This window comes from Oryzias latipes, chromosome 22 (genome assembly GCF_053564925.1).
Source record: "Oryzias latipes strain Hd-rR chromosome 22, Olatipes_Hd-rR_3.1".
NCBI classification, from domain to species: Eukaryota; Metazoa; Chordata; class Actinopteri; order Beloniformes; family Adrianichthyidae; genus Oryzias; species Oryzias latipes.
The window spans coordinates 23207726-23221913 of record NC_136258.1 but is presented as its reverse complement, the minus strand read 5'-3'; the positions used below and the strand labels follow the sequence as shown (position 1 = coordinate 23221913).

At 35.2% G+C, this 14188-nt stretch overlaps 1 protein-coding gene and 2 long non-coding RNA genes across 5 annotated transcripts in view; 1 reads left to right on the top strand and 2 right to left on the bottom strand.

Annotated features, from left to right (window-relative positions):
* Positions 1 to 14188, bottom strand: part of cdin1 (CDAN1 interacting nuclease 1) — a 54976-nt gene that overhangs the window by 19211 nt on the left and 21577 nt on the right. For 2 of the 3 annotated variants that reach the window (XM_011490238.4, XM_078940421.1), the window contains 5 exons: positions 11813 to 11892; positions 11452 to 11501; positions 10065 to 10132; positions 4243 to 4308; positions 3904 to 4009 (listed from right to left, as the gene is read on the bottom strand). In XM_011490238.4, the coding sequence (XP_011488540.1) occupies positions 3904 to 4009; positions 4243 to 4308; positions 10065 to 10132; positions 11452 to 11501; positions 11813 to 11892 (370 nt within the window). The remainder of the gene's footprint in view (positions 1 to 3903; positions 4010 to 4242; positions 4309 to 10064; positions 10133 to 11451; positions 11502 to 11812; positions 11893 to 14188) is intronic. The other variant, XM_011490240.4, reaches the window with a different exon arrangement.
* On the bottom strand, positions 6306 to 7706 carry LOC111946850 (uncharacterized). The gene is made up of 3 exons (XR_002872633.2): positions 7586 to 7706; positions 7145 to 7206; positions 6306 to 6501 (listed from the first exon to the last, which is right to left on the bottom strand). It is a non-coding gene; the product is annotated as an uncharacterized LOC111946850 (long non-coding RNA).
* LOC144988964 (uncharacterized) lies at positions 7230 to 8239 on the top strand. Its single transcript, XR_013653072.1, has 2 exons — positions 7230 to 7361; positions 8063 to 8239. It is a non-coding gene; the product is annotated as an uncharacterized LOC144988964 (long non-coding RNA).

Here is a 14188-nt window from a genome sequence, read left to right as displayed (position 1 = left end):
CTGAAGAAATGTAAAAAAAAAAAAAGAAATCAATGTGTAACAAATTACTAAAAAACAAACAAAGCCACCAGATGAAACATAATACCCATGGAAGAATTCAAGTCTCAACAAATTTCCACATGGTCATGTATAATAGCAAACCAAAGAGCCTTAACCCCCATTTCATATGAGGGAGAAATGAGGCATACTGTCCCATTATTTTGCTATAAATCATGTTTTGTGGACGGCTGACAGCTTTTTATCAGATCTAACCTTTTCAAGCCTCCATTAAGAGCGCTAACATTTTCAACTCTGACACATTTGCAGTTTACGAATCGCACAGCTGATTTGCTTAGGGAGGGGCTGAGCTGGCACTCAAGCTTATTTTCACTCAGCACGCCTGTCATGTGTGGTTGGGTGGAAGTGGGGGGAGAAAAAAAGAAACACCAAAAGGTCCTAATCCAGTCATATGGCTTTACCTTTTTGATCTTCAAGTTTGAGTTTTTCTACTTTGAGGTAAAAAAATGAACATATTTCTAAGTTATTTTGTTGACCTACTAAGGTTATACAAATGACAGACAGCAATTAGAACCCATTTGGAGCCTTTAATGGAGAATTTGTCAGTGGAATCCAGATGAAAAAATAATTTGAGGTTGTGAGGAGCAAAGACAAAACAAAAAGATAGCGAAAAATAAATCTTAAACTGCACATTTTGAATCTTGTAGATGTTTTTTGGTGACTAAACATTACCAATATTGAATGAAAAGTTTAAAAAACCAAAAACAATTGACTATAGCTTGTTGTTTGTTGGGTGGTGCTATTTCATATAGTGTCTCAGCATGGGTACAGAATGAGCATCAATTCTGCTGTCTTTATCTGTGTAATGTAACAAAAAACAAAAACAAAAAAACTTTTAGATTTAGATTTTAGCTATTTGACATAATCTGGAAGCGCATAACTAACCAAAACAAAACTCCTTCTGCATGAAAAGTGTAAAGAAATCCAAACATGGATTATGATGATTTATGCCAGCTGTGACAAGTTTGGAAAGCAGATTATGAATTACAGTGAGTACTGCAGTACAATGTAATACACAACATACATTTGAAAGCAAAGCAGCAATTTAACAATTTTTCCGAATGCTTTAATAAACAAAACTGTGATCATTTGAAAGCAGATTTTTATGCTCCATTTAAAGGACTTTAATCAAAATGTAAAATTACCTTGCAAATCAGGTTTTTGATTGAAAGAATCTTATAAGAATTTTTAGAGCCATTATCTTAATTGACATTTTTATTGTTTTTGTTTTTTACAATTTTTTGGGGGTTTGAGTCTTGAGATAAACACGGTACAGTGTTGCTGTTTAAAATTCACTTTTTTTCATTTAAAAATGGAAGTTATATAATTCTTTTCAAGTAACAAACCATTTCTGCCTTTTGCATTTAATTCAAATACAGATATTAGAGCAGATTTAACTTTAAAATACTATGTTAAAAATGTACAAGTAGTATTTACACTATGTTCTTGAAATACTAATTGATACAGAAATCTGTAATTGTGATAACTAACCTAAGCTAAGCTAATTAACTACAGAAAAAAAGTACAAGAGTAAAACCTCAACTGCAGTGTTATAAAAAAAAAAGTTTTCCAGGTAGAAAATGATTTAAGCAGACCATAATCAAGGTGGGATTGTTAAGTAGATGCCATACAGGAGTTCATATTTCATTACATGCTGTGTTTAACCTTACCCACTTCTTCTAAAACACACAAGAGGCTCATTATGTGTTTAATATTCACAAGCAGGTGAATAATTTTTATGCAACTCAGATAGTTGGCTAAGATTGATCACTTAATTATCTGAACATCCGTCAGAGCAGAGGGCTTCCTGGCTTTGGAACATCCCCGGCTAAGATTGATGGCCAGAATACGCCAATGGCTGCCGGTTTACCATCTCACCCAGGCACTAGGCCTGAATGCATCATCTGAATCTACACAATACTGTTTTTCCCGTCATTTTTTTCCCCAATCCTTTGGCTTTTTTTTTCTTGAGAGCATTGTAAGTGAAGCATCATTACCCCTCACTCCACTGAAGAGGGGTTCATTATTGGGTTAGTGTGTTGGCAAGACTATTGCCTAGATGATAAATGCACTAAGTGAGGGCTTTAGAGGGAAAATTAGTTATATATGTATAATTTTTTTCTTTTTGTCTTAAAAAACATGTCTTTACTCTGCAGTGCTCCAGGGCAACTGCAGAACAATTAACACCAGCAAGCATCTCAGTTAAAGCAAGGAGGGAATTCATGAAAAATAAGCAAATCACTGGAAATGTCAATCGGGGCAAAAAGGTAATTACAGAGACTTGGGTGTTTTTCCAAGGGCAATCAAAAGAAAACCAAAGGATTTAAAATCAAGGACTCACAACTGACATTGAGGAATGAAGCAATAGATGGACGCACCATAGATCAAGCCTCTAGGCCCAGTCTTAACAGAAATTGCTTAAAAAATGAAACAAAGTAATGATGCTTTGACATATCTTGTTTTTGCCCCATCTCTCTATATTTGTGGGAGACTAAAGGCTATTTCAAATGCTGCGTCAAATTTCCCAAAATTGCACATATGTACAATATTGCATACAAATTAACAGATGATTATCCATTAAGTCAAAGAATACCTGATAGTTCTCAATTTGAAATGCCAACTTTCATTTGAAATGGACATTTTATCTTGTTTTGACAAGTAATTTGTTTGTTTATGGTTACTGTTTTTTTCTAAATTGAAACCAAGTTGTATTTTTGCGCGAAAAATGTTAAGGATAGACTAAAAAAAGATGTCTTAAAAGCTATTTTACCATTTAAAAGTGAACACCTCACTAAGAGCGCCCCCCCCCCCCATCTATTTAGATCCAGCATGAGTTTGTGCAGTTTTACCAAATAAATAAAAAAAATAACAAAAATAGGTTCCATAAAGATTTTAATACAGTCCAGTGGGCACTATAACTCCATTATTGGGGTCACTTGATGACCCTAACCTGCTTTCTTGCTTATATCGTTCCTCATTTATTAAGTTACATTAGATTCTGTTAAATAACAGAATCTGAATCAACATTTTTGATAACAATGTTTTATTGAAAATTAACCAGAATTGTATGATGCGAAAACTTAAATGTAGCTAAAAAACAATTTAAAAAAACAGCTTGAAGATTGACTTTTTTGATCTCAAAAATTCCAGAATTGAGACCCTAATCTGCCAAAGCACATGTACTAGAAACAAACGCTCAGAAAGTGAGGCAGCTCGATGCTGCCTGGCCTCGGAACGGAGAGCAACACTTGAACAAACAGGCACTTCTGTGACATCTGACAGCATTTCAGCTGGCCATCCTAGTCGATAAGGATCAGGGCTGAAGTAACAAACTGTGACTCTGTGTCACAAGGGGGCACGTATGGAAGTAACATGTGTGAATGACAGACTATTGCATGTTCATCTATGTCTATAAATGCTACCACACAAATTCCAAACATTTTCTCAGTTTTTAATCAAAACTTTCTTCAAGATGTAAAGAGCATGTGTCTAGCATAAACTGTGACTTATAGACTATATATAACGGCTACAAAGAAAACTTAATAGGGGGCAGCATGAAACACACATGCAAGCTTTTAATTAACCAGGAAAGATCCATACAATCTTTTTAATTTGTAGTTCATTCTTCTTTTTGAGAGCAGGACTCTGATTGGATATGAAACAGTACACAATTTGACATTATGTGATCAAGAAAGGAAGTGAACTGTGGACTGTTTTGTTTTATCCTGACAAAATTCACAAATGGTTTGTAAAAAATAAAAATAAAAATTGATGTTAAGATTTTTGGGGATATTTGCATTTTTATTGCCTAGTCAAATATATGAAAAAATAAAGGAAAAAGCAGACCTGTTCCAATAGCTCCAAAACTGTTCATTCAGGTACGTGCGATGGCTGTGATCATCTCCAAAAGAAGCTTTGCTTTCAATCCAGTGCACAATGTGTCCTTCCACAGCTTTTGAATTAAAAACAAAGAAATAGTGTTATATTTAAAAAAAAAAAATCATCTAGAAAACTAGGAAATAGACACAAATCAAATATACAATGGTAGGAATATTGTTGAAAGTGTTTTACTATAATGAATGAAACAATTCTGGCATTAGCTTTACAATTTAAAAATGAAGTTATAATTCTTCATTATAATAAGGTCCTTGTTTGGAGACAAATTAATCAAATGCAACTGCTCACCAATTGGAACCTCAAGAATGATGTCAGGTGTTTTGTCATAGCCCATAGTTCTTAGTTTGTTTTCATCTAAAGAAAAACAATAACTTCATTAATAAAATGTGCAGGGAAAGTCAATGTTGTCATTACACACCATGGTATAGCAGCAGAAGAAAAAACAAAAAGGGAATGGAAGTTCAATAAAATAATGAATAAAATTTGGCACATTTGCTGTCTTTGCACAAAAATTGTAATGTCAAGCTAAATGACTGCACTTTAGGATATAGTTTGGCTACACTTTGTAATAATACAGCAGGGAAAAGAACAAGGCTGGCATTACAGATTCTGCACGCCTGACCCCTTGCCTGTTCTGGCTGCAGCCATTGTCCTTGACTCCTGCTGGGCTTTGGCCATTATCCCGAAAACACCTGATTTCTCCATTAAATCTCAGGCTGACCAGGTCATTCAGTTTCAAGGGCCTGCCTCTTTGTCTCCAGCCAAGCTCAACTAATGGGGCATGGAAGGGAATTGAGGGGAGATGGAGGGTGGCGGTGTCAGTGATGGGGATGAGGCAGTATCAATATAACAATGAAGAAAGAAAGCTCAAGACAGGTTAGTGAGAGTGCCAGTGGCCTGTGGTACAGAGGGGCATCCTGGATGTAGTAATACTGGATTAGATTAGTGTGTTTGCATTTGTGGCATGATGGGAACCTCTGTTCGCACCCACTAGGCTGTTGACATTCTCTTGTGGCTCTGATCGTCGTTTTATGTCCGCTTTGATTAAAATTAATGGTCCATTCCTGCTGTTGGGTAGCTTATTTCCAATCCATTTATCTGATGGGGTGAGGCTGCTTTAGTGGCCCTCGTGCTCCTTGAACTCTGACAGTTTTGGAACAGTCCTTCGTACAGCCCTGAAGAAAGGTCAGAGCTCTATGTCCAAATAAATGATATGGTCTTAACGATGGAGGGAATGACTTTTATCTGTCATCATTCATCTAACCTTGGAGGCTGATGGGATGAGGTGATAGGAGGAAGAGATGTGTGTAAAAATTCCATCTCACAATACCTGGACTGACCACTTTAAATTCATTTAGTTGAAATAGAGGATTCCAGCAATTAAAAACTAAAATAGATGGAAAATAATTGATAATTTACTTCAAACTATTCTGCTTTTTGGTTATTCCGATTTATACCACTGTTCATTCATTTTAAATGGAACCACTTGTACTTTCACTCAAATTTGTGAATTGAGGATAAGTATGGTCGGTAACGCTTTCTTTTACAGTAAAGTACTTACAGTGTACTTAAGTGGTATTTACATGGTACTTATAGTGTAACTACTGGGTACTTTCAGGGTACTTACATGGTACTTTTTTATGGAATTTACTGGGTACTTACAGTGTGTTTACATGGTACTTTCTATGGGACTTTACTGGGTACTTACATTGGTACTTTTTGTGTCTACTCTGTACTTACATGGTACTTACTGTGTATTTATATGGTACTATTTGGTTCATACCTATGTGGTACATACTGGGTATTTATAATATTCTTACTGGGTATTTACATGTTGTGCAAAGGTGTCTTTTATGGTACTTACCACATGTAAGAACAAGGTAAGTACAAATAAAGTACCTTGACCTTTAGGTCTGCACTCGCTGCACGTTTCATGGTATTTACCATGAATTTACCACAGAAACTACCCCTTAAGTACAGTGAAACTGTAACTGTAAAAGAAAGTCAGCCCTATTTCCACTCAACTACATGGTACTTTCATTACTAAATACTGGGTATGTTCACTTGAATAGTACTTGGTACTTACCCCTTAAGTACACTGAAACTGTAACTGTAAAAGAAAGTCAGCCCTATTTCCACTCTATTACATGGTACTTTCAGTAGTAAATGCTGGGTATGTACACGTATTACCATCCCGTACAGTGTACATGAACACACTTGGTCTTCTGTCCTCACCACATGAGACAATGCTAACCTGTTGGTAAGGGTAAAGTAACTACATTGTAAAAACATATTCTGGCCTGATTACTTCTTGTAACATGAGGCAAGTTTAAAGAGAAACAAGACAGCTGTGAAAACAACAATCTTTAATATGATACATGTCTGCAGCATACAAAGTGTCATCACAATGAAATATGTTTTAAGTACAAAACAGTACAAAGGAGCATTCCAAAAAACACATTATTGGCCTGAGGGTCGTGCTTTTTGTCCATCAAAATTCTTTCAGCAGAGTTTGGTAACGGTGCAGGACTTCTTCAGGGTTTGTAACTGCAAGAAAATTCACAATATGAGCTCAAGTGAACATAAAAAGCATAACGACTTTGATAAAATACAAAATAAATTGTACTTATTTAATCATTTCTGTAATGAGTTTGATAAATTTCTGTGAATTCTTTATAGCTTTGACTGTAATGCTTGAAATTAATCAATTATCCTCATTTATGAACATGACAATAAATTATTCACAACTTTATATTTTAGTTACATAAACAAGAACAACAAAAAAGAAATCAAAGAAAAAAAATCAAAATTGCCATAAAAAAATCAAATTTGTTTAGACAAAGAATGACAAAAGCAATGTTTTAATTGGCAATTGCTGTGTGTATTTATTCTTTATAAATATTATTCGCACCTACAATTTGCATTAGCATGAAAAACATTGCAGTGTAAAAGAAAAGGAAAAAATAAATAAATAGGCAATTTCAAATTCAACACAGTTATTCACAAAAATATGTTTTAATTTTCAAACATTTACATTCACTGTTGGGTGGTATTGTTGTCTCTATCATATTTGAAAATAAATAAATAAATAAAAATAAAATAAAAACGGCGAAAGAAAAGAAAATGGGGAAACGGCATTTAAACTCTTCATTAATGTAAATAATATGTCCACTTGGAGGATTTAGCTTACTTTAGCTTACTCTCCTGTGGCTTCACGGATTCGTCTGGGATGTCTTCTTCACCATAGCTGATCTAAAGCGGTAAAAAGACGGAAGTACGTCATCATTATTTTAAATAAACGCCTTTCTTTGATTTTCCCAGAAAGACGTGCGCTCAGTCAAACGACCACAGAACAACAGACTTTATCATTTAGGCTACGTGCTTGTTTTACAGGTGCCTCTCTCCTGGTAAGTAACAAAAATGTTTGTAGATTTTCATTACAAACTTTGAAAATGTATACATGAAATAACTGAAATTATTGCAGCAAGGTAGACAGGCTCTTACGTCACGTTTCAAACACAGAGATAGCGGCTTGAAATCACGAGGTTAGCTTCTTTATAAAGTTTGATCAGTTTAAATATTTACATGTAATTTATCCAATATTTAAAAAAAAAAAAAAACACTGGCTTACCTGCCAGATGAAGAGAAATTCAAACTGTTGCGCGCGCCTCGAGGTTCTCCGGATTAATCTGCACGTTCACTTTGGGGGTAGTTGTGCTGCATTCAAGTGCGCTGGGAATTTGCAACTTTACTTCCCCTGCCATACTTAACAAAAACACACACTCGGGGTGTTTTTAGTATTAAAACTAATTATTTAGCCTTGTTGTTTTACATATTTTCCTGACATTATATAATATATATTTAAAAAAGTTCATTTTTAGAACAATATTTAAAAAAAGTTAAGTTTTGAATAATTTATTATCATGTTTTTAAATGAGGATAGTACTTGATTAATTTCAAGCATTACAGTCAAAGCGATAAAAAAATTCATAGAGATTTATCAAACTCATTACAGAAATGATTAAATAAGTAAAATTTATTTTGTATTTCATCAAAGTCGTTATGCTTTTTATGTTCACTTGAGCTCATATTGTGAATTTTCTTGCAGTTACAAACCCTGAAGAAGTCCTGCACCTTTACCAAACTGGACAAAAAGCACGACCCTCAGGCCAATAATGTGTTTTTTAGAATTCTCCTTTGTACTGTTTTGTACTTAAAACCTATTTCATTGTGATGACACTTTGTATGCTGCAGACATGTATCATATTAAAGATTGTTGTTTTCACAGCTGTCTTGTTTCTCTTTAAACTTGCCTCATGTTACAAGAAGTAATCAGGCCAGTATATTTTTTTTTACAATGTAGTTACTTTACCCTTACCAACAGGTTAGCATTGTCTCATGTGGTGAGGTCAGAAGACCAAGTGTGTTCATGTACACTGTACGGGAAGGTAATAAGTGGCATTTACTACTGAAAGTACCATGTAATAGAGTGGAAATAGGTCTGACTTTCTTTTACAGTACAGTTTCATTGTACTTAAGGGGTAAGTACCAAGTACTATTCAAGTGAACATACCCGGTATTTAGTAATGAAAGTACCATGTAATAGAGTGGAAATAGGTCTGACTTTCTTTTACAGTACAGTTTCATTGTACTTAAGGGGTAAGTACCAAGTACTATTCAAGTGAACATACCCGGTATTTAGTAATGAAAGTACCATGTAGTTGAGTGGAAATAGGGCTGACTTTCTTTTACAGTTACAGTTTCACTGTACTTAAGAGGTAAGTACCAAGTACTATTCAAGTGAACATACCCAGTATTTAGTAAGGAAAGTACCATGTAGTTGAGTGGAAATAGGGCTGACTTTCTTTTACAGTTACAGTTTCACTGTACTTAAGGGGTAGTTTCTGTGGTAAATTCATGGTAAATACCATGAAACGTGCAGCGAGTGCAGACCTAAAGGTCAAGGTACTTTATTTGTACTTACCTTGTTCTTACATGTGGTAAGTACCATAAAAGACACCTTTGCACAACATGTAAATACCCAGTAAGAATATTATAAATACCCAGTATGTACCACATAGGTATGAACCAAATAGTACCATATAAATACACAGTAAGTACAATGTAAGTACAGAGTAGACACAAAAAGTACCATGTAAGTACCCAGTAAAGTACCATAGAAAGTACCATGTAAACACACTGTAAGTACCCAGTAAATTCCATAAAAAGTACCATGTAAGTACCCTGAAAGTACCCAATAGTTACACTATAAGTACCATGTAAATACCACTTAAGTACACTGTAAGTACTGTACTGTAAAAGAAAGCGTTACCGTATGGTCTTAAGATAAAACTATTACCAAGAAGTAATTACATCTCTTATAGCTTAATCTCTACATTCAACGAACCCTTTTAACCTTTTGGATTCACATATTACAAAGCAAAGGCACAAATCATCAGCACAAAAGTTCAACCTCCAACAGTTTCCTTCTCAACTCTGTCTTTTGAAATGGATTGTAAGAGACAGGAATTTGGATGACTGCAGAAGACAGATGAAAGATGCACAAGCGTTATTGTAGGATGTTTTTAAAATTAATTAAAAGAATGTGAAAACAATGTCTCTATTTTGCATAAATCTATTTAAAGTAGCAAAAACTACTATCTTTCTATTAATCTGCTACTACAGATACATATGGATGCTAATTTAGCTGCTCATAATCTCAACATTTTAAATGTTTTCCAGAATTAAATGAAATAAAGACACTATTTCAAATGATTACTATTCAAGAAAATGAAAACAGAAAAGCTAAGCTGATAATTATGAATAATAATAGCCATATATGAAATCAAAAGCATTTCTTTTTAGAAAGAAAACCAACTGCATTCCTCAAAGTATTACATTCTTTAAGTTATGTTTTGTACTGTTTTCTGAAATGGTGCAATAAAAAATTGTTCACAAAAAAGTATTACATTCTGATATCAATACATGTACTTGGCAACAAAGTAGTAATAAAAACCTTGGAGTCCAAGAAGTAGTAAACTTCTCAAAAAATACATAAAGAAACATTTTTAGTGTCACATTGAAAATAGGAAAAAAGGAAAAAGGCTTACCCAGAAAAGAGAGGTTCCTCTCTTTTAGCTTATCACGCAGGAGAACCTCATGCTCTTCGCCGATGGCACTGGGAAAAAAAGTCAAGGAATCCAAAATACAGTACATCTACAGCACTGTTGTATATTTTAACTAAGATACTGAAAACGTGTAGTAAATGCTGACTTAACTGCATCCAAAAGTTGGTTAAAACAACAAAACAGAAGTTATTTAAAACAGAATAAATGCATGCCAATACAACATTTAATATCAGCAATACTAAAGAGCAAAGATACTCCTGTATTAATCAAAAAGGAAGAATGAGCCAAAACCCCCATTGAATGATTTGGGGGATTAATACAAATTCATGCAATTTACTGTAAAAGGTACCTTTCACAGAGTCAAAAATCACGAGACAGTTCTTCCCATAGGAAATGACTTTATAATAGTTTGTAAGGAAAGTTTGAATTATTGAATGTATCTTTAGCCAGTAATTTTTTTTCTCCAAAAAAAAAAGCTCCAGAAAAATCAAACGGTCTTTTCTAAAATTGTTAAGAAACATGGGTTATTGCGAAGTTGCAGGTAACAAATTAATTACTTTATATGACAATCTATATTCTCATAGTGTGGCATTAACAATCACAAAGGGCAAAAAATAGATTCTGATTAACACATAAGCCATTTTCCTTAAGTGCACATGTGAGTCTTTGAAATTAAATAGCAGTGGGGCGGTTATTATGAACTTTGAGGCAGAGTAACAGGCTTGCTGAAAACACTGAAAGGGCTGCCATAGAAAAGCAAAAAAAAAAAAAAAAAAAAAGAATCGAAGGAGGAGGGCAGGGTGCGAAAGGGTTGACTGGCTAAGAACAGAACAACACAACCGAAGACACACAATGAAGGCTAGGGAGACACAATGCCATACACATTTAAAAACATTTAAACAAGTGCACTCCCCATGGAAATAGTTGGTGTGCTTCCCAGCTGGTTTCCCTCAAGAAGTGTGGTCCCCCATTCAGCCTCTCTGCAGGGCAACGGCCTTACTAACCAAGACTGCAACACTAGATTAGAGGCAGGACAACAATACAGTGAAGAGGCATATTGGTGTCAATATGAGGTGTTTTAATGAATCCTATATTAAATATAGTCCTAAAATAAATGTTTTCATTTAAATGAATACATTTAAAATAGTTCTATAGATTTGAAATGTAGATTCATCAGATTCATCTATCCTCTGGTTCCATTCCATCCCTTGGCTTTGAATTGCTGCAATGGGCACAGTTGGATTGCAGACAGAATAAAACACCTCCTCTGTGAAGCAGGACTTTTATTTCAGGTGAAGCCAGACACATCTTATCCCCCTTCAATGGCTCCTCATCAATTTCAGGCTTAACATTTTATGGGATAGGATACTGTTTGATGCAGTCTACCAGCGGTCCATAACAGCAGTCATTTATTGTGCACTGAAAAGAGGGGAAAGACATATTAAGGCATGGCAAAAAGGGGCTAGAAGTGTTACAAGAGGTGAGGGAGCTGATGGGGTGGGAAACACAAGACGTGCTAGTAGTTTGGTTAGCATTACAAAAACTGTTATGTGACCTGTATGGTAAACATGGCTGCCAGATGTGGGTGTTAGTTTCTCTAAGAACATCTCATAACTAAGTGGGTAAAATACTCTAATGTGAGAATCTATGTAAAAATATGGATTATGAAACAAGTGAATATTTCATTATAACCATGTTATTCTAAATTTATGGAATATATAAAATCTTACCTGGTAGATATTTTTGGCCAGAACTTGGTCTGGAATTAGTGATGGGTCTTTCAACATGCTGTTCAGGACAGGTTTGGAAACTGAATAAAAAAAAGAAAAAAAACATCAAAACAAAAAGTTCATATCTACAAAACATGGCTAGCAACATTATGGCAAAAAATGTTTTATATCTTGCAAGGAATAGGGAAAAACACACTCAAATTCAGTTAAATGTGGATACTTTTTTTTCTCAACACGTCTTCCAAAAAGTCTACATGGCATATCTGTGTTATGAACATTAACCGTTCTGCATCCATCATCCCCATTCTTTCTCTGTTAACAGTATAAATCAGAGAGAAGGAAGCCTACCAGGTTGAGTTGCTGCTACTGTATCAGCAAAAGAAAATCTCTAAATCATTTCGAAGAAGATCTGGATAATATGGATTGGATTACTGTGTGACAATATACATACATACATAAATATACCAGACCCAGTACATATTCCTGAAGATTTTATTCATTATTCAGGCTTGAATAGCGCTTTTATCAGCACTTGAGAGCTGAATGTGTAATAGTTTATTTTAGACAAAAAGGAAAATAAACACAAAAATAATTTCTAATACATTAAGTGACATGTGAGCTACGTCTTCCTTTCTACTCTAGCTACTTCTAAAGAAGAAGTAGTTAGAGTAGTTATATTAACTATCATTGAAATGACACACAATGTGTAAAATGGTGAATGTATAAAAAAAAACATTTCTTCTTTTTCAATATTTCTTTCTTTATCTTTCTGTCACATTATTTTTTTCCTTGTAAACGGTTTTTGGTTTTGGTCTCTGCGAGCTACAACGCTCCCCCAACACAAAACCCAACACAACCTCTCAGAGCTGCAAGGCACAAGACTGCGCTTTATTTCATTGCTCATTTTTCTCAGAGATTGGTACCTTCATACTCGGATCCATACCGTGCTCCTGTGCAGTGCAGACGGCAGTGAAGAAAGAGGGTTATATTTCCCCTTGAGTTAGGACACCTCATGACAAATGATAATGGATAATCAATAAAGTGGGAAATATGAGGGAGCAAACTTTATGAAGCCAGGAGACATATTACTCCCCAACAACACTGGTTTCCCTTAACAAAGTCACTACTCGACTGTGCCTAATAATCTGAAGGAAAATCAAAGTACCCACAACCACATCAGCAATATTGGCAACTTATTCCACTTTAATGGCATTTTGATTGATTTTTTTCCCCTCTTCCTAATGGTCGTTTTATAGATTTGACGCTGCTTCTGCAAAACAGTAGCTTGTAATAAACCTCCCTGAAGGCAAGCGTTAGCCATTAAAGCTCTTGTCTTACTAGAGCTCATAATTGGACGTTGAAATTGGACGTTGACCACCATCACAATTTGGTGTCTCAAATAACACAGACTTGTAAGGGTTGGACTTCTGTCTCAATCGTCTCTACAATCCTTTGATATTTTGTTTAATAACTATAATAAGTGATATGAGACTGTTCTCCTAATTTATCTGAGCGATGGGGTTAAAAATAGCCATAAAGAGGTGACCTTGGCGCTGACATTGTGGGATTTCAGCCAAGCACTGACCTGATGAAAATGGAAGGCCAGGCTGCTAATAAATCAGGATGCTTTTAAAATGAGTTTACCCTAATGCTCATTCATCACAGTCTGTAATGCCATTTGCAGGCCGAGGATTCGCTGCTGTGCACAAACACAGCAGTAAATAACAACAGAGCCCTTGCATCCTTCGCGTCGCTGCAGCCTCCAACATCAGCATACATTTATTAAAAGACGCCCCCGCCTAGCATGACAACACACCTCTGTGACACACCACACTCACACTCAGAACCCAGCCTTCCTGTTTAAACACACAGACTCAAGGCACACTCAGAAGTGCATATAAAACCCCATGCAGGAAAATGAAAAGCATAATCTGAAGAACACCAGACGCAGAGAACAAAGCCCTGCAGCACAACTTTGCACCTTGTAAACATTCAGCAAATTTATTGTAATTGTGCCATGTTGGTATAAAATCGTACAAAGGTGCTGTATCACCCCTCTGCCTCTCTGCAGGAAGAACAGAAAAGATACGAATATTAGATGAGAAAAACTACACCTCCATAGGGATTTGCTAAAGAAAACAATTGTAAACAAATTGTGAGTCTGCTTTCATATTTGATTCTTAAACAAGGGCATCAAGATATGACAGGGTAAGTGCAACTCAGCAGTGCCTGGAGTTTCCATTGCTAACTTGTGTCATTTGTGTGTACTTGCCTTTACTCTGAAAAAGTCATTATCTCAAAAGGAAAAAAATAAACAGAAACCTCATTAAATTGCAAAATTTGCTGAGGGAGTACTGTAATAAACAGTAATGGATG